A 27,615-nucleotide genomic window follows, 5' to 3' on the forward strand; every position below is an offset into this window, starting at 1 on the left:
TATGGAGCACTAAAAGGGGAACCACAGTCCGCAATGGTCAGCCATAAAAGAGAATGAAATCTGTAAGTGGCAACAGAATAGATAGCTGTGTAGTAGTGTATGCCATTACAGCAGCGTTTCCCAAACTCGATCCTCAGGACCCTAGGGGGTGCACGTTTTTGTTTTGGCCCTAACACTACACAGCTGATTCAAATGATCAAAGCTTGATGGTCAGTTGATTATTTGAATCAGCCGTGTAGCGCAAATGGCAAAACCTGCACCCCTTGGGGAAACCCTGTATTACAGTGTTGTTTTCTCAAATGGGTCACAGTTGGTCTCTCCTGAGTCAGAGCACTAAAGACTTTATAGACTTGTTGTGGCTGGAGTAAAACAGGATATGTTTAGGGTAGGTCACAAGACTTTTGCAGATGTTTTAGGTTAGCTATAACCTAAGACTTTGGGAGTCTTGACAAAAAAAACTTTTCAAAAAGGTGGACAAATTAAAAAACATTTGATTTTAATTGACTGATAATCCAGTTTCATCAGGTCTGGTCACATATCGAGGGGAATCCTTCACAAAACAATATTGTTATTGAACAACTAAATTAACACAGAATCCCTTCATTTTGTTGCTGAACCCAGTCTGCCTTCACAGTCTGCCTTCACAGTCTGCCTTCACAGTCTGCCTTCACAGTCTGCCTTCACAGTCTGCCTTCACAGTCTGCCTTCACAGTCTGCCTTCACAGTCTGCCTTCACAGTCTGCCTTCACAGTGGACTCCATGTCCCAGAATGAACGCTACCAATCTTTTATAAAAATGTGCTCGACTAGTGCAACGGAGAAACAGCACGAGAGCTCATTTCACAGAGCGTTCCTCTGATTAGATGGGGGCTTTCCTCTGAGAAACATTCAACAACCAAAACAGTAGCTAAAGTCAGACTGAAGGGTCAGGGTTCACAGTAACCTACAAGCAAAGTGACTACTCCAAATTTGAATGGTGGAGGTACATGCTGGGCAATGTGGTCCCACTCCGAACCTACGGCTGAACTGAAGAAATTCCCAATCAATGTGTGGGTCAGCACTTGTTCAGTTAGCAGCCTGTGAGAGCAGTGGAGATGCAGACAGAGCCACGGTGAGCATGAAAAACTAAGTGCATCAGAATCAAAATAAAAAAATTGGTCAAAAGGAATCTTAAAAACAGACAAGATGTTAAGTGGTCTTCCAGGCTCGAGCAGTCGTCTGAGGTGAGTAAGTAGGAAGCGTTGCCCCTTTCTTCCCTATGTGTCATTGGTGTCATCTTCGTCATCATCAACTCCCAGGAACAGTCATAAGGGTTAGGGGCGTCAATGTTGTGTAGTCCAGTGTGTCATCCAGTGAGTTCATACAGTATGAGGCATGGCTCTCGTAAAACAGCATTTCCCAGGATCCTCTGACTGACCAACATGGCTGACAGCAGCAGTTTTGACTCTCAATGCTGGTTAAGTGTCAAACAAGCACATAACCCTTTTCAGAAACAAGACGTTTTGGCAAAATGGCCAAAAGCACACATATTCTGATTTTAGACACATTCGGACACACACAACATGTATAACTCATGCAGACCTAACCACCATTCAAACATGAATACATATACATACGACTGCAGCTGTACTGTCTCATGCACAGATATCTAGATTTGTTTTCATCTAGACAAGTCACTTGTCAATCATATTGTAACCTATGTCAGAGTGGAGTTGGCCAGCGTTGAGTTTTGCGTCAAGCATCCTGGGAAGAGGTGTGTGTCTTAGAGGAATTGTGCGTGTGTGTGTGTGAGTGAGAGAGACGGGCTCAGTTTCCATGTGGTTCACGTTGACATTGGAATGAAGTAAAGTTCCTGTCTGAAGGGAACAGAATCGTCTTGACAAGCAGTCTCCCGTTTTTTCCTTCTAGAAGTGGGGGGGGGGGGGGGGGGGGGGGTACATTCATGTCTCAGGGGTGAACAGCGCTCAACTTGGCATTCTGACCATTCGTTACCCTATCAACTCCCCCATTTTTCCATTAAATGGAGTGTCCTTCTCAAAGGTTAAACCTCATCTCCATCTTGGCTCAGTGTGGGCGCAGGGAAGTTTCAATACGGGGGTGTGTAGCTTGATCCTGTGTCCAACAGAGTACTCTCTCATTCTCCAGGATCCATGTGTCTTAAGTGTCCTATGGGTGGAGAGGTGCACGGTTTGTGTGGTGGAGAAGAGCGAGGGGGGGGGGGGGGGGGGGGGGGGGGTGAGGGTTTCCCCCACCCTCTGTTGCTATAGCTGCTCCTCTCTTTGCTTTTTACTCCTGGTGGGACCCTGGCCGTTTTTCAGGGTTCCGTTCTGGGGTCGGAGGAGGTGTCCTCGTTCCCGGTCCGTCCACGGGACCCCTCCCTGTCCGTCGTCACTGTCCAGGTCAGAGTCAGAGTGCATGAGGGCCGAGGAGGAGGGAGCGGGGGCTGGCTTCATTCTGCCTGGTGGGGGAGGGATTTGCAGTGTTCAACTTATTCAAAGATAATAAGTGACAGAGAGTAGATTGTGTGTGTGTGTGTGTGTGTGTGTGTTACCAGTTCGGGGTGGGTGTAGCTCCAGGCTGTCCTGCTCTTCGCCATTAAGCATCTTATAGCGACTTTTGCTCTTGTGGCGCACTTTACCCCTACGCCTGCTCAAAACACACAGTCCTGTGAGTCTGCTTATTACACATTACCGAAGGGACAATAAGTACGTACTTAAACAGAGTAGTAGGCCATGAAATGTAAAAGAAGCAACATCATATTACTATGCAACCTGTAAATCTCTTACCTGCGGTAACAACATACCATACCCCAGACAACGGTCGCCATGACAACCACAATCATGAAGGATGCTATGGTTACGTACAGCACACTCCATTCTGAAAGAGAGAGAATCAATAGAAGTCGCAGGTTGTCCAAATGAGAGAGCTTGAATTCCAGCACTTTCCGCACTAGGCATTTCCACGACAACGCTCCCTACTGTGTGTCATACTCTGAAGTAAAGTCGGGAGGTCACGTGACTCGCTGCTCACCACAGTTGCTCTCTTGGTCCCACAGCTGTGCCTTGATAAAATTCTCCATCCAGAAAGGGTGGCAGACGCAGGTCCGCGTGAACGAGTCACAATCCCCGTGGCTGGAGCAGTTCAGCTGGCAGACTGCAGGGGGAGAGAGAGAGACATTAGAGACAGGTTGTCCCCCAGTGTCTTTCTTGACATCTTCTTGGTCAAAGACAACAAACCTATCCTAACTGTCTAGTAAGTTTGGTCTCTCTCGCCCAGAGAACAATACAACAAAAATATTCAACTTGGAAGTTGCAAGTTAGAAAATAAGGAAAAGTCAAAAGAAACTAAAGTGCCCATATACTTTGTATATCACAAATGTTTCGTGTATCGTTTTTACAAATCATTTCATTCATAGAGCGTGTTCAATTTCCCAGCAAACTCTCCAAGTGCTTTTTATGTAACTCAACTAAGTTTAAATTCATTAGTCCCATTCCTCCATCCATGTATTCCTTTTCTCTTCTCTCGTGTCTGGATACTCACTGACTGTGTCCACCCGCCGCGCCTTGAAGATGAGGAAGTCGTTCTTCTGTTTGCGTAGTTTGTTGCGCAGCCCCAGAGCCACACTGTGACCGGACAGAGGGGAGCGACCCGGACCCCCAGACACCAAGAAAACCAGACGAGTACTGAGAGGAGAGGAATGGAGGTGGGAAGAAATTAAACAGATTCGCTCACGCTGAGGACAAATCAATAGATCCACTCAACCAGCCATATTATGACATTCTTAGTTATTCAAACTATTGCCTCTCAGGTTCATACCATGTACAGTGCCTTGCGAAAGTATTCGGCCCCCTTGAACTTTGCGACCTTTTGCCACATTTCAGGCTTCAAACAAAGATATAAAACTGTATTTTTTTGAGAAGAATCAACAACAAGTGGGACACAATCATGAAGTGGAACGACATTTATTGGATATTTCAAACTTTTTTAACAAATCAAAAACTGAAAAATTGGGCGTGCAAAATTATTCAGCCCCCTTAAGTTAATACTTTGTAGCGCCACCTTTTGCTGCGATTACAGCTGTAAGTCGCTTGGGGTATGTCTCTATCAGTTTTGCACATCGAGAGACTGAAATGTTTTCCCATTCCTCCTTGCAAAACAGCTCGAGCTCAGTGAGGTTGGATGGAGAGCATTTGTGAACAGCAGTTTTCAGTTCTTTCCACAGATTCTCGATTGGATTCAGGTCTGGACTTTGACTTGGCCATTCTAACACCTGGATATGTTTATTTTTGAACCATTCCATTGTAGATTTTGCTTTATGTTTTGGATCATTGTCTTGTTGGAAGACAAATCTCCGTCCCAGTCTCAGGTCTTCTGCAGACTCCATCAGGTTTTCTTCCAGAATGGTCCTGTATTTGGCTCCATCCATCTTCCCATCAATTTTAACCATCTTCCCTGTCCCTGCTGAAGAAAAGCAGGCCCAAACCATGATGCTGCCACCACCATGTTTGACAGTGGGGATGGTGTGTTCAGAGTGTTGCTTTTACGCCAAAAATAACGTTTTGCATTGTTGCCAAAAAGTTCAATTTTGGTTTCATCTGACCAGAGCACCTTCTTCCACATGTTTGGTGTGTCTCCCAGGTGGCTTGTGGCAAACTTTAAACAACACTTTTTATGGATATCTTTAAGAAATGGCTTTCTTCTTGCCACTCTTCCATAAAGGCCAGATTTGTGCAATATACAACTGATTGTTGTCCTATGGACAGAGTCTCCCACCTCAGCTGTAGATCTCTGCAGTTCCTCCAGAGTGATCATGGGCCTCTTGGCTGCATCTCTGATCAGTCTTCTCCTTGTATGAGCTGAAAGTTGAGGGACGGCCAGGTCTTGGTAGATTTGCAGTGGTCTGATACTCCTTCCATTTCAATATTATCGCTTGCACAGTGCTCCTTGGGATGTTTAAAGCTTGGGAAATCTTTTTGTATCCAAATCCGACTTTAAACTTCTTCACAACAGTATCTCGAACCTGCCTGGTGTGTTCCTTGTTCTTCATGATGCTCTCTGCGCTTTTAACGGACCTCTGAGACTATCACAGTGCAGGTGCATTTATACGGAGACTTGATTACACACAGGTGGATTGTATTTATCATCATTAGTCATTTAGGTCAACATTGGATCATTCAGAGATCCTCACTAAACTTCTGGAGAGAGTTTGCTGCACTGAAAGTAAAGGGGCTGAATAATTTTGCACGCCCAATTTTTCAGTTTTTGATTTGTTAAAAAAGTTTGAAATGTCCAATAAATGTCATTCCACTTCATGATTGTGTCCCACTTGTTGTTGATTCTTCACAAAAAAAGACAGTTTTATATCTTTATGTTTGAAGCCTGAAATGTGGCAAAAGGTCGCAAAGTTCAAGGGGGCCGAATACTTTTGCAAGGCACTGTAAGTGTTGTAAAAAAATAAAGTTACATTGTCATTACAACCCCAAAGTGTTATCAACTGATTTAAATCAGAGTCAGATAGGCCAAAACAAAACATGATAAAATATGATGTGCATGTCAGAGAAAGTGTATTCCTGTGTTCTTGCACTTACATTGCAATATAATAACTTATTGTGCCAATAGAGTTGAGTGAGTTGAATTGAAGAGACCGAATATAGTGGAAAGGAGCTGACCTGTGCTCGTTGAAGGCGCTGACCTCGCGTACGATGATGTCACTGTCGAGCACGCCCAGCAGCACGCCCACCTGCCTGAGCAGCATGTCTCTCTGGCGGTGGGACACCTGGGACACAGACACCTCCAGCACCAGCTCCACCAGGTCACGCTGCCACACATCTGACAGGAGAGAGAGGGAGTGTGTAGGAGCCATACCAAAAAGCTTGCTGAAGCTATAGCCACATCCATTTGATTCTTTCAGACCTAGTGTCTAGGGGTTGATTTTGCACTGGGCATGTGTGTATGTAGACCATGAGGAGCCCACTGACCTGGTTTGACCTCTACAGTCCCTCTGTCTGAGCTGCTCTGGCCCTTGCTGTCTGTCACAGTCAAAGTGAAGCTGTACTTTCCCTCCACCAGGTTAGTGAGAAACAGCACCGCCTGGTGGTCGGAGTTGTTCAGCACATCCTGGAGGATGGAACACAATTAATTATTCAGACAAGATGCATTTGACTTGCATTTGATCAATTACAATGAGATTTTGTCTCATGCTGATGACACATTTCTTAATTCAAAGTCTGATTAAGACATTGAATAATGTGATAATTGCAGAATGTATATTCTAGCTGCATGCAATGGCCTACATTACTGAAAAAATAAATGTAGACAAACTGTTGTCTGAGCAGAACACATTCTTATTCCAAATACTTCCATGTAGCTCATTGTATGCAACTATTTTTAAGCAGAATGTTAATCATGAGAAATGCAAGAGTATGATAAGAATGCTTTTACTTAATACAACATGAAGAAGGAAATGTTTTCTAGATGGTATTTGTTCGTTTACTTACTACGGGTTCATTGTGCTTGCCTGCCACAGATCACCTAATACTTCATGATATTTTCTGTAAATGTTTCTGTTATTCGTTATAGCACCACGGAGTGGACTCGGTCTCTCACCCCTGCTGCTGGGCTACTGTCGTCACGGGTCCACAAGTAGCCGACTCCGCCCTTGTCGTCTGTGGAGTGGGAGCCGTCCAGGGCTGCAGTCCGCAGGGGCAGAGAGATGGCCGGCCTGGACTGGACATGGGCTACTGGGGGCTGGTCTAACTCTGGTAGAGAGCAGACAAGACACATTTAAGGACATTGCAGTGCCAAAGAGTATTCTGAAATACTCTGTACGCGGTTCCCACGCACCTGGTAAAACTATAGGTGAGGGAGTTATACTTAGGTTATACTTCAAAGAGTACTGATATTCAGCTCGGCAAGACTTCAGTTGACTAAATATTTGAGTGCATCTCGTGTGAGACCATTACCTTGTAAAGCCTGTTTTTGAAAACTTCATACTGTTTAGTTTCTGTAGGCAATTCTATATTAAATAACTGTTTTTCTGCTAAAACTCATCTCAGCACCCAGAAGAAAAAAAATCTGAGACAAAAGGAAAATCTTACTCTTATGAAATGAGAAAACCGAATTTAAACAACAAAAAAACACACGCACCACACACACAGACAGAGAGGACAGTTACCCTCTCGGACAATGACTGTGACCGTTTCGGTGCTCGCCAGATCCCTCTCGTCCGTCACGGTCAGGCTGAACTCGTACTCGCCCACCTGCAGCCCCGTCACCGTGGCAACGGCGCTGTCGGCGTTCTCGATCTTCACTCCGTCCGGTCCCCTGAGAGGAGAGAGACGACCATCACAGAGTCAGACAGGTGGAGAAACAGCAGCTCCACTGTCACCACAGAGCACTGAACTGCGCCATGTAACATGAGGAGGAAAAGAAGAGAGCTCTAAAGTGTCATCTCCACTCACCATATTGCCTCTGGTAGTTGAACTAAGTGTCACTCAAGCACAGAGAACAGGGAGTGTGTCATTTGCCAAAGTGTGGTGTGTGTGTGTGTATGTATTTGGGAGTGTGTGCGTATGCGTGTGTATGAGAGAAAGTGAGTGTGTGAGCTCAAACGTGAGCATGCATGTAGTTGAGTGTGTGTGTGTGCGCGCGTCTATTGTGTCCGTCTGTGCATACGTGTGTGAATACTGACTTGCTCTGTTTCCAGTGGTAGGTGGAGATATTCTGGTCGTCCGTGCTCTTGCTGCCGTCCAGAGTGGTGCGGTCCACAGGTAAGGTCAGCTCCTTCTCTGGGCCGGGGTCCGCTACTGGGGGCTTATTGTTCTCTGAGGGGGATGGAACACAAGCAGGCGCAGGGGAAACGTAGACTTTGGTGACACGAGGACAATATCCGTATATAACCCTATTTTCATTTACAGCACTGTGCCAGTCGTTTGTCTCTGTTCATCAAGGTTAAAACAACATCCATTCAGATATGTTATATAATAGCAATGAATGAGAGACAATGTGTGGCTTATTTCTTGTAAATCATGCATGATATTCAAGCAATTACCACTGCAGTGGTGTTGAAATTAGCCATAGATACACATGATCTAGATGCTGCTGATTTACCTGGCTGGACGATAACAGTGACCTGTGCCGTGTCCTGCTGTCCGGCTGTGTCTGTGACAGTGAGCTGGAAGGTGTAGTCTCCTTCCTGCATGGCAGATAGCTGCAGAGTGGGAGTCCGCACGCCCTATAAGTCGAAGAAAAGAACTGTCAAGATGGGAGAGAAGAATTTCCCTTTTCTTGTTGGTGTCAAAATGAAGAATTTCCATTTTAAAACTACAAAAAAAGCTTTATTTTCAGAAAACAAAACACCTCGAATCCCCATGATTGCTAGGTAAGACATGTGCATGGTCCCTGACATGGCCACCCCTGGTGCTCCTCTCTCACCTGCATCTCCACCACCTTGCCCTTGCTCTCGGGGCTGAGCGACCACTCGTAGGCCAGTGGCTCGTGGTCGTCCGCGCTCTGGTTGCCGTGCAGCGTGACAGCGTTGCGCGGTAGCGTGATGACCTGGTTGGGCCCGGCGTTGGCCACTGGCCGGTAGTCCATGGCCTTGCTGACCGACAGCATGGCCTGGGTGGAGCTCTGGGCCCCGTCTGAGTCCGTAACCGTCAGACTGAAGGGGAGAGAATAGGGGGGGTAAGTTTGTGATAGACAAATTCCTAACGTCCTTGCTTTTGTCTAAGACCTAGCCTTCACCTATGGCTGAAATGGGGAGAGGGGGTGAGGGGCAAATGCTTGTGAAATGGTATGGAGGAAAACAGCTGAACAAAGAGATAGACGGGGAATAGAAGATGGCATTGCCCATAGAAACAACTAGGTATATTTAAGCAATATGGCCCGAGGGGGTGTGGTATACGGCGGCAAAGGGCTGTTCTTACACGCAAAGCGGATACAGCCCTTAGCCGTGGTATATTGGCCATATACCACAAACCCAGAGGTGCCTTATTGCGATTATAAACTGGTTACCAACGTAATTAGAGCAGTAACAAGAAATGTTGTGTCATACCCCTGGTATACGGTTTGATATACTACGGCTGTCAGCCAATCAGCATTCAGGGCTCGAACCACCCAGTTTATAAAAAGCATTATAAACTGGGTGGTTCGAGCCCTGAATGTTCTGCGTCGCGTCGTGCCTAAGAACAGCCCTTAGCCGTGGTATAGTGGCAAGATAAAGTGTGTGAACCCTTTGGAATTACCTGGATTTCGTCATACATTTCTTGTCTATATTGAAAACATCATTTAAACATTCACAGTGTAGGTTGGAAAAAGTATGTGAATCCCAAGGCTAATGACTTTTCCAAAAGCTAATCGGAGTCCGGAGTCAGCTAACCTGGAGTCCAATCAATGAGAGATTGGAGATGTTGGTTAGAGCTGCCTTGCCCTATAAAAAACACTCACAAAATGTGAGTTTGCTATTCACAAGAAGCATTGCCTGATGTGAACCATGCCTCGAACAAAAGAGATCTCAGAAGACCTAAGATTAAGAATGGTTGACTTGCATAAAGCTGGAAAGGGTTACAAAAGTATCTCTAAAAGTCAGTCCATGGTAAGACAAATTGTCTATAAATGGAAAGATTTTAGCACTGTTGCTACTCTCCCTAGGAGTGGCCGTCCTGCAAAGATGACTGCAAGAGCACAGCGCAGAATGCTCAGTGAGGTTAAGAAGAATCCTGAGTGTCAGCTAAAGACTTACAGAAATCTCTGGAACATGCTAACATCTCTGTTGACGAGTCCACGATACGTAAAACACTAAACAGGAATGGTGTTGGTGGGAGGATACCATGGAAGAAGCCACTGCTGTCCAAATAAAACATTGCTGCACGTCTGAAGTTCGCAAAAGAGCATCTGGATGTTCCACAGTGCTACTGGAAAAATATTCTGTGGACAGATGAAACTACAGTTGGGTTGTTTGGAAGGAAACACAACACTATGTGTGGAGAAAAAAAAGCACAGCACACCAACATCCAAATCTCATCCCAACTGTAAACTATGGTGGAGGGAGGATCATGGTTTGGGGCTGCTTTGCTGCCTCAGGGCCGGGACAGCTTGCTATTAGACGGAAAAATGAATTCCCAAGTTTATCAAGACATTTTGCAGGAGAATGTTAGGCTATCTGTCCTCCAATTGAAGCTCAACAGAAGTTGGGTGATACAACAGGACAACGACCTAAAACACAGAAGTAAATCAACAACAGAATGGCTTCAGAAGAAAATACGCCTTCTGGAGTGGCCCAGTCAGTCCTGACCTCAACCCGATTGAGATGCTGTGGCAGGACCTCAAGAGAGCGGTTCACACCAGACATTCCAAGAATATTGCTGAACTGAAACAGGAATGGTGCAAAATTCCTCCTGACTGTTGTGCAGGTCTGATCCGCAACTACAGAAAACGTTTGGTTGAGGTTATTGTTGCCAAAGGATGGTCAACCAGTTATTAAATCCAAGGGTTCATACTTTCTCACCCTTCACTGTGAATGTTTACAAGGTGTGTTCAATAAAGACATGAAAACTTATAATTGTTTGTGTGTTATTAGATTAAGCCGCCTGTGTTTGTCTATTATTGATGAAGATCAGATCAAATATTAAGACCAATTTATGCAGAAATCCAGGTAATTCCAAAGGGTTCACATACTTTATCTTGCCACTGTATATTGTTGACCATATACCACACCCCCTCGTCTTTCATTGCTGAAATATGTAGAGAAAATACAAGACCGTGCATGCCCATGGAGAAGACAAGGTGACAGCGCCGGGAGGTGTACAACAGTAATGAAAGTGTCGGCACTAGGTAGAGAAACTACGAAGCGCCACATACCCATTGAGAAGACAAGGGAACAGTACCTGAATGTGTAGTTCCCTGGGACCAGGCCGGTGAGGGTGAGGATTTGGGTGTCTGCCGAGACCTTCTCCTCCCTCAGCGGGCCCTTCACCTCCTCCCAATGCCACGCCACCACCTTGTCATCGTCTGTGCTCTCTGATGGGGCCGAAGCACAGGGAGAGGAGGAAGACAGGACAGGAAGACAGGACAGGAAGAAGAGGGGGAAAAGAACCGGGTAAAAACAAACGGTCCATTAATGTATAGGCCACCCTGCCCGTCTCAACCCTGACTACCAAAGTTTTTCTTCCCATTGTTTTATGGAAGAACAGGGTGTTGACAGAGGGCCTTTGCACCAAACCAAAGATAAACATCTAGCATTCTAGGGTAAATACCGGTTCTTGTCCTAAAACGGTCTAGCTACAATGTCAATGTACGGCAGTAGAGCTATAATCTAAATAAATACACCCTTGACAAAATCTGTCTTTTTTTGTAAGCAAAGAACTAGACAAGATGCTACATAAAATCCCCTTTGACATCCACAGATGGTGCAATTCCAGTTTATTTGATTTGATTGTGACCAACGAGCCGGGTGAACTCACGGCTGCCGTCGATCACCGTGGAGCTGGTTGGCAAGGATATCTCCTGGAACTTAGGGGAAACCACAGCAACGGGCAGCTTGTTTATCCGCGGCTCTGTGAAGTGGAAGAGGTTAGCTAATTGGCTGAACGGTACAGTTGGGCCGTGTTCATTAGGGCACGAGTAGCCAAACCCGAAAATGTGCATTTCTTATTGGACATCTCCAGGTAATCCATCCCTGTTTCAGTCTGCTATCTTCCGTTGGGTTCTAACGAACACGCCCCCAGGTATGAGTCATTGTCGACGTTTCAGTATAAGCCCATTAATGGGAAAGTCGAGGGAGGTGACCTTTAAGATGTGACAGTTTACACAGGTTCCTATTGAAGAGAATATCAAAACACAGTCAATACAAGTCATGTTAGCTTAACCCCCCACCTGGTTTGACTGTGACGTTGACAAAGCCCTCTCCGTGTGCTCCGTCGCCCTCCACGGTCACCTCAAACTCATACAGCCCCACCGTCAGCTGAACACAAGAGCCAGAGAGAGGTTGAATTGGAGGGACCACAATAATAACGGTTTCTCATAGTATTACAGTACTGTATGAATGGTTCTAGTCATACATTCAATCTCAGTTAAAGAGGCCTAAGAGTTTGAACAGAGAGAGAGATGAGAGGTAACGGTTGAACTAATTCAAGGAGCTGTACCTTGCTGAGCTTGAGTGTCTTGCTGTGTTTCCCCTCCATCTCTCCACTGTAGTCTTTGGGATGAGTTCTCAAGAGCCAGTCAAATTCATAGTCGGCCCCTTTTCGAGACGTGAGAAAGAGAGCAATCAAAGCCGAGGATGTAAGCTATGACCAATGGCATGCATGGATACAGAGCTCGCCTTAGTGCCAGTCTGTTTTCTACGTTAGCTCACTCCGGTGCCGTTGTCACGCCAAATGAAACAGATAAGCTTTATACAGAACTCGGGTGAGACGTGGACTACACGGGGTGTGTATTAATACAGGTGTATGATACCGTTTAACTAAGTAATAACGCAGGTAGGTTGAGTACCTGGCTGGGGCGCTGGCACCACAAAGGCGTTGAGTTCCACCTCGTTGCGCGGCAGCGTGACCTCCACACTCTCGCCTGCCGACACCACCAATTCCCGCACTGTCATGGAAACCACAGGATTTGCATGGATTGAAACGGAGGGCGGAAACACTGAAACAGAAGCTCATTCAAAGTGCAAACAGTAGACGTACATCTGCAGTGGGTGCCAGTTTATGAACGGGAGTAGATGTTTAGAGCTACACGTTTCTTCCTTCCATGAAGACACGCCTCAACGCGTCCATTTTGTTATTAGTACGTTATTAACCAAACAGTTGTCGAGGGTGGCTTTTGAGGGATACTAGGTCAGAGTTCAGTGCCTTACCAGCCTGCGTTGGTGATGTAGTGGGAAGCACAGAGCTGCTGTTGGAAGATGCGTCTCTGGTGTCCTCCGACATAGACTTCTGCTGTGAGGGTGATGGAGCTTCTCCACTCCCATTGGCTAACTGACTGGGATTCTTATCAGATGTTTGAGGGAGGGCCACACCGCTGGCGATGTCGACCGTTGGAGCTGGACGCTCTGCATCCTTGGAAACCCGCTGTCAAGACATGGATGTACTTCATGAACTTCAGATAAGAATGGAGAAATGACGAGCGACATTGGCTACATTGTACCGTCTTCAATAGGCTTGGTGAAGTAAACACTGCAGTTACAGTCGGAAAGTATTCAGACTCTTTTCCACTTTGTTACGTTGCAGCTTTAATCTAAAAAAGGGAATAAATAAGAAAATGTTCCTCAATCTACACACAACACCCCATAATGACTAAGTGAAAACCGGTATTTTTAATTTTTTTAAATGTTTGAACGTTTATAAGAAATTTAAAACAGAAATACAATACCGGTCAAAAGTTTTAGAACACCTACTCATTCAAGGTTTTTTCTTTATTTGTACTATTTCTACATTGTAGAATAATAGTGACGACATCAAAACTATTAATTAACACATATGGAATCTTGTAATCAAAAATAGGGTTAAACAAATTCTTCAAATAGCCACCCTTTGCCTTGATGAAAGCTTTGCACACTATTGGCATTCTCTCAACCAGCTTCATGAGCTAGTCACCTGGAATGCTTTTCAATTAACAGGTGTGCCTTGTTAAAAGTTAATTTGTGGAATTTCTTTCCTTCTTAATGCATTTGAGCCAATCAGTTGTGTTGTGACAAGGTAGGGGTGGTATACAGAATATGGCCTTATTTGGTAAAAGTCCATATTATGGCAAGAACAGCTCAAATAAGCAAAGAGAAACGACAGTCCATCATTACTTTAAGACATGGTCAGTCAATACGGAAAATGGCAAGAACTTTGAACGTTTCTTCAAGTGCAGTCGCAAAAACCATCAAGCGCTATGATGAAACTGGCTCTCATGAGGACCACCACAGGAAAGGGAGATCCAGAGTTACCTCTGCTGCAGAGGATAAGGTCATTAGAGTTACCAGAAATTGCAGCCCAAATAAATGCTTCACAGAATTCAAGTAACAGACACATCAACTGTTCAGAGGAGACTGTGTGAATCAGGCCTTCATGGTCAAATTGCTGCAAAGAAACCACTACTAAAGGACACCAATAATAATAATAATAAGAGACTCGCTTGGGCCAAGAAACACGAGCAAATGGACATTAAACTGGTTGAAATGCCCGAATTTTTGATTTTTTGGTACCAACCTCCTTGTTTTTGCGAGATGCAGTGTGGGTGAACGGATGATTTCCGCATGTGTGGTTCCCACCGTGAAGCATGGAGGAGGTGTGATGGTGTGCTTTGCTGGTGACACCGTCTATGATTTATTTAGAATTCAAGGCACACTTAACCAGCATGGCTACCACAGCATTCTGCAGCAATACGCCATCCCATCTGGTTTGGGTTTAGTGGGACTATCATTTGTTTTTCAACAGGACAATGACCCAAAACACACCTCCAGGCTGTGAAAGGGCTATTTTACCAAGAAGGAGAGTAATGGAGTGCTGCATCAGATGACCTGGCCTCCACAATCCCCCGACCTCAAAACAATTGAGTTGGTTGGAGATGAGTCAGACCGCAGAGTGAAGGAAAAGCAGCCAGCAAGTGCTCAGCGTACGTGGAAACTCCTGTTGGAGTTTGGAAAAGCATTCCAGGTGAAGCTAGTTGAGAGAAAGACGTTTGGAACTACCAAGAACTCTTCCTAGAGGTGGCCGCCCAGCCAAACTGAGCAATCGGGGGAGAAGGGCCTTGGTCAGCGAGGTGACTAAGAACCCGATGTTCACTGACAGAGCTCCAGAGTTCCTCTGTGGAGATGGGAGAGCATTCTAGAACAGGGGTTCTTAAACTTTTTACGCCTGGGACCCAAATGAGAAATTCTGTGTTTTCCTGGGACCCAAGCTTATGAAAACATGCAACTATTCGTAAATATTGGTACATTTAATTGAACTTATCCCTAAAACAAATGCAATATAGACAAATAACAATGAGATACACATATAAATAGCTATTCATGTTTCATTTTCCTCATTATACACACTCTTACAGCCTCCTGAGTGACGCACAATTGGCCCAGCGTCGCCCAGGTTAGAGGAGGGTCTGCCCGGCCGGGATGTCCATGTCCCATCGCGCCCTAGCGACTCCTGTTGCGGGCCGGGCGCATGCACACTGACACGGTCTCCAGGTGTACGGTGTTTCCTCCGACACATTTGTGCGGCTGGCTTCCGGGTTAAGCGAGCATTGTGTCAAGAAGCAGTGCAGCTAGGTTGTGTTTCGGAGGACGCATGGCTCTCGACCTCCGCCTCTCCCGAGTCCGTACAGGAGTTGCAGCGATGGGACAAGACTAACTACCAATTGGATCTCCCAAAATTAGGGCAAAAGGGGTAAAAAAATAAATATAATAACAATAATAAAATATATTAAATAAAAAACACACATCTGTCTAGGTTGGAACTGTTGCTGTTAAACTACAATAAATAATTTTCATTTTCATTCTGAACTGCAAGATGTTTTTTGAAACCAGAAAAAAAACAGTCCTAATGAGAGGTGTGTGACTGGTTGAAGTTCTCAGCAAGCAGGTCTATTCTGGGCTCAGTTTTGTCCGGTGCAATCCTTAGGTCACGCTCAGCATTGAGACCGAGGTCACGCTCAGCATTGAGACCGAGGTCACGCTCAGCATTGAGACCGAGGTCACGCTCAGCATTGAGACCGAGGTCACGCTCAGCATTGAGACCGAGGTCACGCTCAGCATTGAGACCGAGGTCACGCTCAGCATTGAGACCGAGGTCACGCTCAGCATTGAGACCGAGGTCACGCTCAGCATTGAGACCGAGGTCACGCTCAGCATTGAGACTGTTACTTGCTTTTTAAGTCATCCAGAGTTGAGAACCCTGACTGACATAGTTATGTGGTGTCAAACCGGATCAGACTGCTTTCTCAGTCAGTCTGGAAACGGCTTCCTGCAGTAGATGAGCAACCCTGACTGACATGGGTATGTGGTGTCAAACCGGATCAGAACATCTACTGCTTTCTCAGTCAGTCTGGAAACGGCTTCCTGCAGTAGATGAGCAACCCTGACTGACATGGGTATGTGGTGTCAAACCGGATCAGACTGCTTTCTCAGTCAGTCTGGAGACGGCTTCCTGCAGTAGATGAGCAACCCAGAACTGTGTGAGTGTGTTTGCCTCAAAAAGCATCTTGCATCAATCACTTTTTTGGTTACTACATGATTCCATGTGTTATTTCATAGTTTTAATGTCTTCACTATTATTCTCCAATGTAAGAAAAGAGTAAAAAAAATAAAGAAAAACCCATGAATTAGTTGGTGTGTCCAAACTTGACTGGTACTGTATGTAAATGTGATAGTATATTAATTTGTATAAGATGTGCAAAGATTTCTAAAAAAAATAATGTTTTTTTCCTTTGTCATTATGGGGTATTGTGTGTAGATTGATGACAGAAAAAAATATTTAATCAATTTTAGAATAAGGCTGAAACGTAACAAAATGTGGAAAATGTCAAGGGGTCTGAATACTTTCCGAATGCACTGTAAGAGATTGCATAGCTTACATCAACACATAAGTTAGAGAAATATAGATGTCATCCATGTATAACTTTATAGGAGAGTATTTAGTGTTTGTTTTTATCTACTCCGTCCCAGTGATCCCAGAAGGAAGGGTAAACAGGCATCTATGACTCAACTACAATACTAGAACTTTCCGTTGACTCACAGTGCTAGAAAGTTGGTCCGACCCACTTCCCTTTCCTGTTAGTGCTCGCCTCTGCCTTCTCCTTCGAGCTGTGGTGGTGCCCTTTGAAAGCTGCTGCAGGAGCCCCAGGGACTCGATGTGGGGCTGGGGTAGAGACCTGACTTGACAGAGCCCGCTGTTGGAGCAACTCAGTAGGACACAGCGCCCCCCCAGGCTCCACACGGCACTGCAGGCAGGCTCCAGGCAGCATGACTCCCAGCAGCTGGCGCTGTTCCTGCCCACGGCCAGGGGGCGCCAGCCTAAACCGACCACACTGCTCCAGTGGATCCCCAACACTCCCCCGGTCACCCGGCAGATCTCGGCAGATACACCTGGAGAGGGAAAGAGGATGAAAGAGTTGTTATAGAGAGTGTGTATATATATATATTTTTTTTAACTAGGCAAGTCAGTTAAAAACAAATTATTTTTTACAGTGACGGCCTACCCCGGCCAAACCCGGACGACGCTGGGCCAATTGTGCGCCGGTCTATGGGATATAAAGAAGACGCGATCAGTGACTTTGCCATCTGGGACAGGGATTGGTATTTTCTGTGGGTACTTGGGGCCAATGTTCCCTCTAAGCTGGGTGCTTGCGAGCAGTAGCCCCGAGACTGCCGTGTAGAAATATCAGCCCACAGAGAGAAGCACGAGATTGAACTTCACTCAACTTTCTAGAGCAGTGGTCACCAACCGGTCGATCTCCAAGGCATTCCTAGTCAAACATTCTGTAAAAACCAATTATAAAGCCTTGTGTTCCTATTTTGTTTTATTCTTCACAGGCTGTTGGTGGTAGGTGCACCTGATTCACCGGCACTGCATGCCGGGTAGGTGAACTGTTGCCCTTTTGAACCATTTCATGTGTCTGAAGGTAAAAACTCTGCCTTCCCGGCTGGCCCAGAGAGCAAATCAAGTGCACTATAGGCCTACCGCTGGCCAATCGTATGGCTCAGACGACCATGTCTGCAGTAAAGTAGCAGACATAAAAGAAATCTACAGCAAAGTTGATACTGTGAGATTTCAAAACGTTTAAAACCATGACTAGAGAGAGACTGTCAACGAATACAGCAAAGAGATGCTGTTATTATGAATGAGTTCATGTTTAAGTTCTTACTCAGCACTGACTGAGTGTTGAATACACTTTGTATTCAACACTTTTATAAGGCCTAAAATGATCATTCTTCCTATTTCCACTCAGCACCACAACAAGCAGTAATGAATGAGTAGGAAAGTGTATCTATAAGCTTGCGTTGTTGTTTTTCTTATTAGTGGCTTGGGTCTTATTTAATATCGATTTAATATTTCACTTTCTCTATTCATAGGAGTAACATGAATTTGTGCGTGAGGCAGTAATAATGCGGTGAGACGCGAGTCGCCCCATCAGCTGGAAGACGGTGTCTTCTGCTCTCTCCCTCCGCTGATACTGACCCTCAGTGTGCTGCTCTCTCCCTCCACTGAGACTGACCCTCAGTCTGCTGCTCTCTCCCTCCGCTGAGACTGACCCTCAGTGTGCTGCTCTCTCCCTCCGCTGAGACTGACCCTCAGTCTGCTGCTCTCTCCCTCCACTGAGACTGACCCTCAGTCTGCTGCTCTCTCCCTCCGCTGAGACTGACCCTCAGTCTGCTGCTCTCTCCCTCCACTGAGACTGACCCTCAGTCTGCTGCTCTCTCCCTCCGCTGAGACTGACCCTCAGTGTGCTGCTCTCTCCCTCCGCTGAGACTGACCCTCAGTCTGCTGCTCTCTCCCTCCGCTGAGACTGACCCTCAGTCTGCTGCTCTCTCCCTCCCCTGAGACTGACCCTCAGTGTGCTGCTCTCTCCCTCCGCTGAGACTGACCCTCAGTCTGCTGCTCTCTCCCTCCACTGAGACTGACCGTTAGTCTGCTGATCTCTCCCTCCACCGAGACTGACTCTGTCTGCTACTCTCTCCCTCCACTGAGACTGACCGTTAGTCTGCTGCTCTCTCCCTCCACTGAGACTGACTGTCTGCTACTCTCTCCCTCCACTGAGACTGACCGTTAGTCTGCTGCTCTCTCCCTCCACTGAGACTGACTGTCTGCTACTCTCTCCCTCCACTGAGACTGACCCTCAGTCTGCTGCTCTCTCCCTCCGCTGAGACTGACCCTCAGTGTGCTGCTCTCTCCCTCCACTGAGACTGACCCTCAGTGTGCTGCTCTCTCCCTCCACTGAGACTGACCCTCAGTCTGCTGCTCTCTCCCTCCACTGAGACTGACCCTCAGATGCAGGCACCATCAGCTCAGTAAAATACAAATAAAAAGCAAATGATTTAAATGTGTGCTCACTCAGCTGTGCCTCACAAGTAATACAACAGCGGATCTATTACCGGTGTGATCATATAGCCTACCTCAAATTTTGAAATACAATAAAACAGAAAAATGGCCAACAATGCATTGGCAGGGCAATTCAAGCAAAGCCAATATGCACAAATACTGTATTGGGCCTATAGCTTACTTCACAAAACTCATTGCTACAGTACTGTTTTTAATTGGTTAATGTTGCATAGGCTTAGGTTTTGTAAGTCACGAAAAAAAATCTAAACGGTAGATCTCGGCTTGCATGTTAACTCAGTGATTTTGACTCAGAAAAGGTTGGTGACCACTGTTCTAGAGTTTCCCTGTTAACACTCAATGATTCCCTTTACTGTGGAAAATGTGATCAAATCAACGGAATATTAAGTCACTTTCAATGCAACATACCGAAACAAAACCAACTACGCAATATATTTTGTTGTGGGCATAACGCATCTGAGTAGGAGTCTATTGCATTGACACGCACTACTCAGGCCGTACTGTACACAGAGAGGTGAGGCATAAACAATCAGAGCTGCAGGAGGCCTATATGCAAATAGACCATTGCCATATATGGACCTGTGCCATTTACTTTCACCTGGACTGTGTTTACAGCATGAGTGGTCGAGAGTAGATGCACTTGTTTTGAGATCAAAGTGAGAGCAGCATGTAGCCACGTGTGCACATTTTGTTCATATCCTTTGCTAGTTGAGTTATTAGCCCAGTTAGATTATCTGTAATCAGAAATAGGGGAGCGATTGCTTCCTACAAGGGCACAAAACATGTACATTTCTATTTCCAGAGAGCATTTGGTTGTCTTAAAAGGGGCAGTGTTGTATTTTGAGACAGGCTTAAATAAGCAAAGTAGCCAATAGGCAGAGACTAGCATAATTTGTATGATTCTCTATAATAACGGTATGGGAATAATAATACATTGTATTTTGTAAAGTGGTATCTTGCATCAAACACATCAACATTTTCAGTCACCTCCTTGTTTGAAGGACAAGTGGATAAACAGGTTAATGTCAAACCCTGGACGTTATTTTCAAAAGTCTCATGGAATGTAGGCCTACACTGAACACAATATATTAGCTGCTACTGTAGACTTGAATGATAGAATAGCTATTTCCATGTTAAAATATTACGAGATGCATTTTCTTCATTGTTTTTGATGGCAGACCACACCGGTAGGCCTCTTTTATGATCAAATAGCCACAGTAACCTACTTGGCCACTGTTAAAATTGTAACTTAAAGTGGGTACAGCCTCAGGTGTTCACAGTAAACGCATGCTGGAAGTTGCACAGCATTTTCACAATGTTAAAGTTTGCGCTCAGCAGACATGAAATTTGCTCAGTGTCAAAAGAAATTAGAGGGAACATTGATTAGGGCCCTGAATGTTTAGATTTTAGATCCTTCTTTCTTAGCTCTGGGAAGCTAGGTGTGTGCAGTCTGAGAGCAGACAGACATTAATGTGCTAGGCAGATGAGAAAAGCAGCCGACACTGGTTTTGCGCCCCACTGATTTAGGGCATAGATGTTGTGTCATTGACATGAATTACCCTTACTTGTAACAAGCTTTAGCCTTCTATGTCATCTCTCTATAGCCATGTGTACCTCGCAAATGCAATCTCTTAACATTCAGTAATGCTCCAGACATGCATGAAGCTCAACTGCTCAATCAAGTCACAGCGGTAAAGGGAAATGAGGCCTTTCCCTGACAAGACGGTGATTAGGCCTTATTATCACCACGGTCAAAAGGTCAAAGGGCTTCAAGAACACAAACAAAAAAGGCAGGATGAGTGTGTCTCTAGACAAGACTTGACACCAACCATCACAGACTCAGACACTCACTGACAGCGCAGCTATTCCCATGGTTATTGTTGCCATAGCTCCGGAGCTGAATATTATGGGATGTGGGTGTAACCTAAACTCTGTGTAACACTGCTTGCAGCGATTGGGCCCCTTTGCTTTCTTTTAGAGAATGGAGCCTTTCGACCTCTGTTTAGTCATTCCCCTCCTACCCGAGCGACACGGACTCACAGAGGACCGATTGTCCGGCCTACATTGTAACTCACCATGCCTTGTGGCTTCCACACTGGAAAAACAGCCATTCGTAGTGAGCCACCACCGAAATATGCATACACGCCTCAGAACCAACAGACAGTATAAACAATTACTAACAACCCGATAAACACAGAAAGGAAAGACACACACACAAAGTAAAGATATGCCAAGGTGTAAGGCACACCCAAAGTAATAAAGGCAAGCATCTATTGTTAAGACAACGGTATTCATGTTTTAATGTCTTAGATTCAATCAAGTGTATGGTGAGTACAACAAAACAATCAAATCAAGGAATACATCTCATTCATTCTTACATCTTGGACAACCATGAAACCGTGAATATTTCCAGATAAATGTATCGGTGCATTTTACCTGTGGGAGGAACTAAGTAGCACAAGAAGCCCAGTAAAAGGAAGAGGAGATGCCGCGGTCGGGTCAATCGAGGTCGACTCCAGCTGAACAGGTTCTGGTATGCATAGGACATTTTCCACGAGGACCAAAGACCTGGACAGAACAGAAACAGTTGTCGGGATTGTGTCACATTCCTAGCCTGGAAATCCAGACTGAAATCCCGCTCAACAGTGAAACAATAGTAAAGCATAGCATGATTCAGTCTTGATTTCCAGGCTATAACATCACACTACCTTGGTGTAATTCAACACAAGCACCAGCACTTCGGCTGCCCCGAAGACTACGATAATATGCACGAAAATGTAAATTGGCTATTTCCACGCAGAAGTGCCATACATTGCCTGCCTTTCACCTAAACATGGCGGAAGAATCAGAAAGATCAGTACTGAAATTCTTTATTTTTGGTTGTTTTCAGTTAACAGAATCTCAGAGCAGGCTCCGCTGGCATAAATTGTCTATCTTTTACTTAAACAATGGGGAGGAACCAGAAAGATGGAGTTTAAGCTACTGGAATTCTTGGTAGGTGGTTTTCACATGTATTTTTTCCCCACCTGCTCAAAGGGGCAGCCTTAGAGCAGGCTCAACTTGTGTTACTGCTCAGTTCACTTATCTCAAGCAATACGACAACCCTTAATGTCAATCCTAGCTAAGACTATTGTACACATTGTATAATTTCCGGACATTAAATGAGTCAGACAGTACAGCAGGTGATCAAATACAATTGGGTGCGTTAAGGCCACAGAAATGTTTATAGTACAGTAGATTTACCTTTCTCCGGGCCAAGTGGTGGAAGAGGGTGGCGACTGAGAGCAGCTGGAGTTAGCTTACGTTGGAAGGGAGGTACAGTGAGGTGAATGGTGAAGACAGGTCAACACCAGCACTTTGTGGAAGAGCAGCTTCAACATGACACTCCCCCTGGCCCCTGGCAGACTAGCGAGCAACCTGGCGGAGGAAGGGGGGAGGGTTTCACCTGAGATGTTCTAGAATGTCGTAACGAGCGGCTGTTCTATTAAGCACTTGTAACAGGCTTTGGTTTAACAGAAATTCTGTTTAGGAGAATAATGAGCATTGTTAAATATTTGAGTGACAGGTGTTGTCTGTGTTATTTCTATATGTCAACTATTCACCCACTGGCATAAGCCTTCACTTTCATGCACTCTTCTTCCAAACACTGTTTATTGTAAATGGTGAGGTGGACTGCATTTTATAATGGTAATTAGTACGGTCATTAAGACACTAACAGTTTACAGACGGTAGGCAATTAAGGTCACAGTTATGAAAACTTAGGACACTAAAGAGGCCTTTCTGCCGACTCTGAAAAACTCCAAAAGAAAGATGCCTGGGTCCCTGCTCATCTGCGTGAATGTGCCTTAGGCATGCTGCAAGGGGGCATTAGGACTGCAGATGTGGCCAGGGCAATAAATTGCAATGTCCGTACTGTGAGACGCCTAAGAAAGCACTACAGGGAGACAGGACGGACAGCTGATCGTCCTCGCAGTGGCAGACCACGTGTAACAACACGATTTTTAGAAATTAAATATGTTTGTCACATGCAGTAAATAGAACAGGTGTAGACTTTACCGTGAAATGCTAGCTTCCCAATGACGCAGACTTAACATTATTATCTAACACAAGAGGAATAAAATACACAAGAATGAAGCTATATACAGGGAGTACCAGATCAATGTGCAGGGGTACGAGCTGTTTGCAAACACTCACTCAAAACAAGGTTAAAACTATAATTTTGATAACATGGATGGTCAGTCCTTACCTCAGCACCCATACCTCTGTCTATGCATTTGAGAGTGGTTACATTCCTCCAGCCCCACCCCTCAACTTTTTACTGAAACAGGGGCGTGGAAAATGCTTTGTTATTGTTTCAACTGCTGATTGCCGCTTTAAAAAAGGTATTAGAAATACATTGAAACACATTCATGTTGAAGTAAGGACCACTATCAAAATATATATTTAAAAAACATTTCTCTGTGCCTTGAAATTCCATTACCAAAAACTGTACTCTACTGCAGGGGTATTCAACCGGGGGTCCATGGCACCCTAGAGGTTTCGCAGAGGTACTGCAGTGGGTCCGCCAAAATATATTTTTGCAATGTTTTTATGAATATCATCAGCAACAGAATAAACAGATATTTAATTACATTGTCGTTGTTAATTCAGTACTGAGAGAGATTGTTTGAAGAAATGACAATCTTTATTTAATTTTGATTGATTATTGCAATAATGAGGCTGGTCGACCCCCCCCCCCCCACCCTTGAGTGTTGGACCGAGTAACCTAACCTTTACACAAATGCAGAGTCCTATATATAGCTGACACTAACAACGCTCAGTCATGGTTGGTTCAACCCCCTCGTGCAGACCAAGGAGCATGATAAGCCACTCTGGGTTCATCCTGTCGTTACTTGCACGTGGGTATTGTCTTAACCCCTCCCTGGCTAAGTTTCCCAGGTGCAAGGATTATTTAGAGACAATGAGGAATTGTTCTAAACTCCTCCTGGCTCTCTCTATCTCTGTTACACCCACCACATCTTGCCTATGTAATGCAGTCTAACTCATTTGTCAGCTCAAGCCATCTCTAGTGACCATACGCTCAGATTAGCTGCAGTTAACTTGAGCGGAGACCATAAAAAACAGCATTAGCAGGACAGAAATATGCTAGTTGGTTAAGTAAATAACCGTTTACTATTAATAGAAAAATGACATGCCTGATTTGTTTGATATCACAACATACCTGCAGTAAAAGAGGAAAATCTTATTTACAATGATGTCAACTTGATTTCTCAACTCCTAATGTTGAGGAAATTACACTCACTGGAGTATCTGACACAGGTTTTGAAAAAGCACCCAGTGTGGCAAGTTCTACTGGCTGCCGATACGTTTTCTTGACTTAAACATACATTTTTGACAACACATGGCTAGCCAAAACAGCTGTTCTTGAATGTGAAAATGTGTTTGGAGTAACCTTCTAGCTAATAGGCTCTCTTCCAATCCTAATGTGGGGAGGTCAAAATAATGAAAAATGATCTACCAAAACCATTATTTTTAATTGTTGATTACTTCTCATTGCCATTATCATTCACCTGCTAAAAATGATTTTTCTAACGTATGATGGCGCTCCCTGGGTTGCCGGTTTGCCTGGGAGGGGGTCCCTGGGAATAAAAGGTTTAAGACCCCTGCTCTATACTCTACCGAGCTGTACTATGAATGTCCAAACTTGAAAAACAGTCGTCTATGATCATTCAAATAATAGCCAGTGGTAGAATAATACGCAAATATGCAAAGGAGGATATTTCATATTTATACCTTTGTGTACCTATTCAGGATACATCACCATGAAGAGAATGATATTCACACCCATAATTATGCATTTCTGTGTAGCCCAGATCTGGGACCCATGATGAAATTCCGTTTTAGTAGTCACATAAAAAACAGAGGAAGATTTTATTGAAATTCTGTTACCAAACTTTGCATCTGCACAGTTCTTCCAGAATGTGTTTTTGTAAAACGTTCAGTGTAAATTGATAAGTTGTCCTTGTGCATAGAGTTGTAAGGTTTGTTAAAACTTCAAAATCAATGGTTTTGATTTGGCATACATTTGAAGTGAAACATCTTAGTGTCAGTGAAATTCCATTATCGTGGAATTGCCCAACTACAGTAGGAAGTCTTTCTGGAGTCCACAGAATTTCAATTGAGCTGACAGGAAATTGCATTTCAGATAAGTTAAGATAGACAGCGACTTACCGGTAGTGGACACAAAAGTACGAGCATCCTCAAAACGTTCAGCGGCAGCTTTAAGACGGGGCTGACTTTTCTGACCAAAATAACACCGCATTTTCATACCCATATTTTGCTTTGGAAGTGATTTCCAGCACTTACTGTGGCCTTCTCCTAGTAAGTACAAAGCTTAGCTTGAGACACAATAACAAGTATGTCAGAATAACATGGCAGCAACAGTTGGTCCCACAGGTTTGCCTGGTGGGACTGAAAACGTTTGCCTTATGAGAATGGATTCATTCCAGCAACTCAAAGCGGTGTCGAATTCTATCTATAATACTGCTATCGAATTACAGAAGGCGGAATGTTTGCCACATGCTGAAAATCTACCCCAAGGAGAATAGCAGTAGACTACTATTTTTAACTTCACAATTCCTCAGAAAGTTCTTGCAGGAGGTCCAGGGGAGAAAAAAAAACTAAACAGATCAGCATGAGAACATTTAGTTCGGGCTGGAGTAGAGTGCATTGCCATGGCATTGGACATAGGCTCTCTCACATTCACAGCCGTTTCTGACTAATTATCTAAGTGAGAGTATGCGGCAACTGCTGAGCTATTAAGTCATTTAATATTAAGCGTCCACTTACTAAACATGACTAACAAACCTGCATGATAGACGTCAATTCCTAGTCGGATCCGCATTCCAGCACGCAGATCATGCCACACTTCCATCCGCCTCAGTCTTATCAACTCCTGTAACGTTATCCTGATAAAGAGGCCGACTGCAAAGACGGATGTCACAAAAGCCTGGCTTTTATAAGTTGTTTACGGCGTTTAGAAGCCCAATTGGCTTTGTTTCCAGTTAATTTAAGTTCCTTTCATATAAGACAAACAGGTGAAAGTAAAAATAAAAAAAACACACTTGTCTGTCAGTTATTCTAAATTATAACCGCATTTGCATTTTGGCAGCGCAGTGGCTTGAGACCAGTAGTGACGTGGTGCCCGCACAACTGCGCTCGCTCTGCCATGTGACTCGGTCACTGGGATGCCACCACCGTCACCGTCTTTTAGAAGCAAGTTCCAATGAGAAAAAACGCAGACAAGGATCTCTGCGATGGTAAACTTCAGATCCGATCCGATTTTTCTTCCACCTCCCCTTCTCTCAGCAAGGCTAATCAAAAACACACCAGTAAATCCTCGGTTGGCTGCTGTCGACAGACAGTTCAGAGGAGCACTTTCTCGGATTACTGAATGTCTTTTGCACTGCCTCGTTTCAAATGAAGACACGTTCATATATTTAATCGACATTTCCATTTGAAACCCTGCAAACGAAAAACAAATTATAATAATCATGAAGATGCATGAGTAGCCTAGATGTATGACCCATAAGAAAAGGTAGCCAAGTTTGTTGTTTTAACAAGCTGAACATAGCCATTGGCTAAGCAAGCAAATCATCTCTAAAAACCGTCCTCACAGTCGACATCAGTAGGCAAGGTTGCGCAGTGGAAACACCGACAATGATTTATGCGATTCTTCCATTATAATCATGCTTAAATACTTATGTTATTGATATTCAACATGACAGGTGTAAAATGTCATATATCTCGGTATAATCCTCGAATGACCACCCCGTCCAGGCACCAGCTGTTTATACTGGTGTGGCTTTGGAACCTGGTATTATTAGCCCACTCACTGATCGAATGCATGCAGTTTATGTATGACAGCCGAAAATTATACACTCACCAGTCGTCGTATTAAATGTTTCGCTTTCTGTGTTTGAGCTAGGATACGTCGTCGTTGCTCGCTGTTCACTGTTTGGGTCAGCGCTTCCTTACGCCACTGTCACAACAGGCAAGAATAACTAAGTACTTCCGGGTCACGGATTTTTGGAATCCTTCAGAATAAGATATCATTCCTTAGTAAATTAATAGTTAGGGCGAAAATAATAGAACATTAGTTATTGTGGAAAATCCTCTTAAATCCAATATTTTTTTCATATTGGACATACATATCGCACTTTAGGCTACACACTATGTTGTGTCGCAATAAAAGGGGGATCCATTCTACTCAAGAGCTCTTCTAGTTTCCAAATCTACAGTTACACCCAGAGGAGCATCTCTGCTCATTTTGCAGCCAGATCACCCGTGATACAAGTCAGTATTAGACATCCATCATCCATGTCTGAGGATATCAGAGATGACGTGAAATCTGGCCAATAGGGGCAACAGTGAGCGCTAGCCATAGAACGTTGTTTTGATATTTTTGTATTTTAAGCCTATTACAAACTTTACTGTAATTTTTTCACACATGAATTCCAAATATATCGAACGGTTGCCCCAGCATTAGTTTTTTTAATGCATGTGATGTGAGAATGCAATTA

General features: G+C 44.5%; 1 protein-coding gene across 6 annotated transcripts; it reads right to left on the bottom strand.

Moving 5' to 3' along the window:
- Positions 1–479: 479 nt before the first annotated feature.
- On the bottom strand, positions 480–27,445 carry LOC110489259 (dyslexia-associated protein KIAA0319-like protein). 6 transcript variants are annotated; one of them, XM_090228158.1, is made up of 23 exons: positions 26,979–27,094; positions 25,901–26,557; positions 22,277–22,450; positions 21,470–21,601; positions 16,712–17,061; positions 12,853–13,066; positions 12,492–12,590; positions 12,143–12,240; positions 11,874–11,961; positions 11,462–11,554; positions 10,886–11,018; positions 8,433–8,661; positions 8,109–8,232; positions 7,690–7,822; positions 7,174–7,322; positions 6,606–6,757; positions 5,978–6,116; positions 5,669–5,828; positions 3,540–3,682; positions 3,030–3,152; positions 2,786–2,876; positions 2,551–2,645; positions 480–2,453 (listed from the first exon to the last, which is right to left on the bottom strand). In XM_090228158.1, the coding sequence occupies exons 4-23, from the start codon at positions 21,579–21,581 to the stop codon at positions 2,449–2,451; spliced, it is 2,730 nt and encodes a 909-aa protein (XP_090084284.1). In that variant the 5' UTR covers positions 21,582–21,601; positions 22,277–22,450; positions 25,901–26,557; positions 26,979–27,094; the 3' UTR covers positions 480–2,448. The 6 variants fall into 6 exon arrangements, 4 of the variants coding, with proteins under 4 accessions (XP_090084284.1, XP_036827612.2, XP_036827615.2 ...); XM_036971717.2 differs by having other exon boundaries at positions 480–2,457; XR_016493630.1 differs by lacking the exon at positions 25,901–26,557 and having other exon boundaries at positions 480–2,457; positions 7,146–7,322; positions 26,979–27,445.
- Between the last annotated feature and the right edge of the window lie 170 nt (positions 27,446–27,615).

This window comes from Oncorhynchus mykiss, chromosome 30 (assembly GCF_057628025.1).
Source record: "Oncorhynchus mykiss isolate SJ-2025 chromosome 30, ASM5762802v1, whole genome shotgun sequence".
Lineage (NCBI taxonomy): Eukaryota > Metazoa > Chordata > Actinopteri > Salmoniformes > Salmonidae > Oncorhynchus > Oncorhynchus mykiss.

What these genes read in the sequence shown, in the direction of transcription:
- LOC110489259 (XM_036971716.2), bottom strand. Translation starts at nt 21,581, where the DNA reads ATGTCCTATGCATACCAGAACCTGTTCAGCTGGAGTCGACCTCGATTG. An exon ending in CGGACCAACTTTCTAGCACT is followed by an intron (nt 13,067 to 16,711) that starts GTGAGTCAACGG and finishes ATGTCTTGACAG; the next exon opens with CGGGTTTCCAAGGATGCAGA. An exon ending in ACAGTAGCCCAGCAGCAGGG is followed by an intron (nt 6,117 to 6,605) that starts GTGAGAGACCGA and finishes TCCATCCTCCAG; the next exon opens with GATGTGCTGAACAACTCCGA.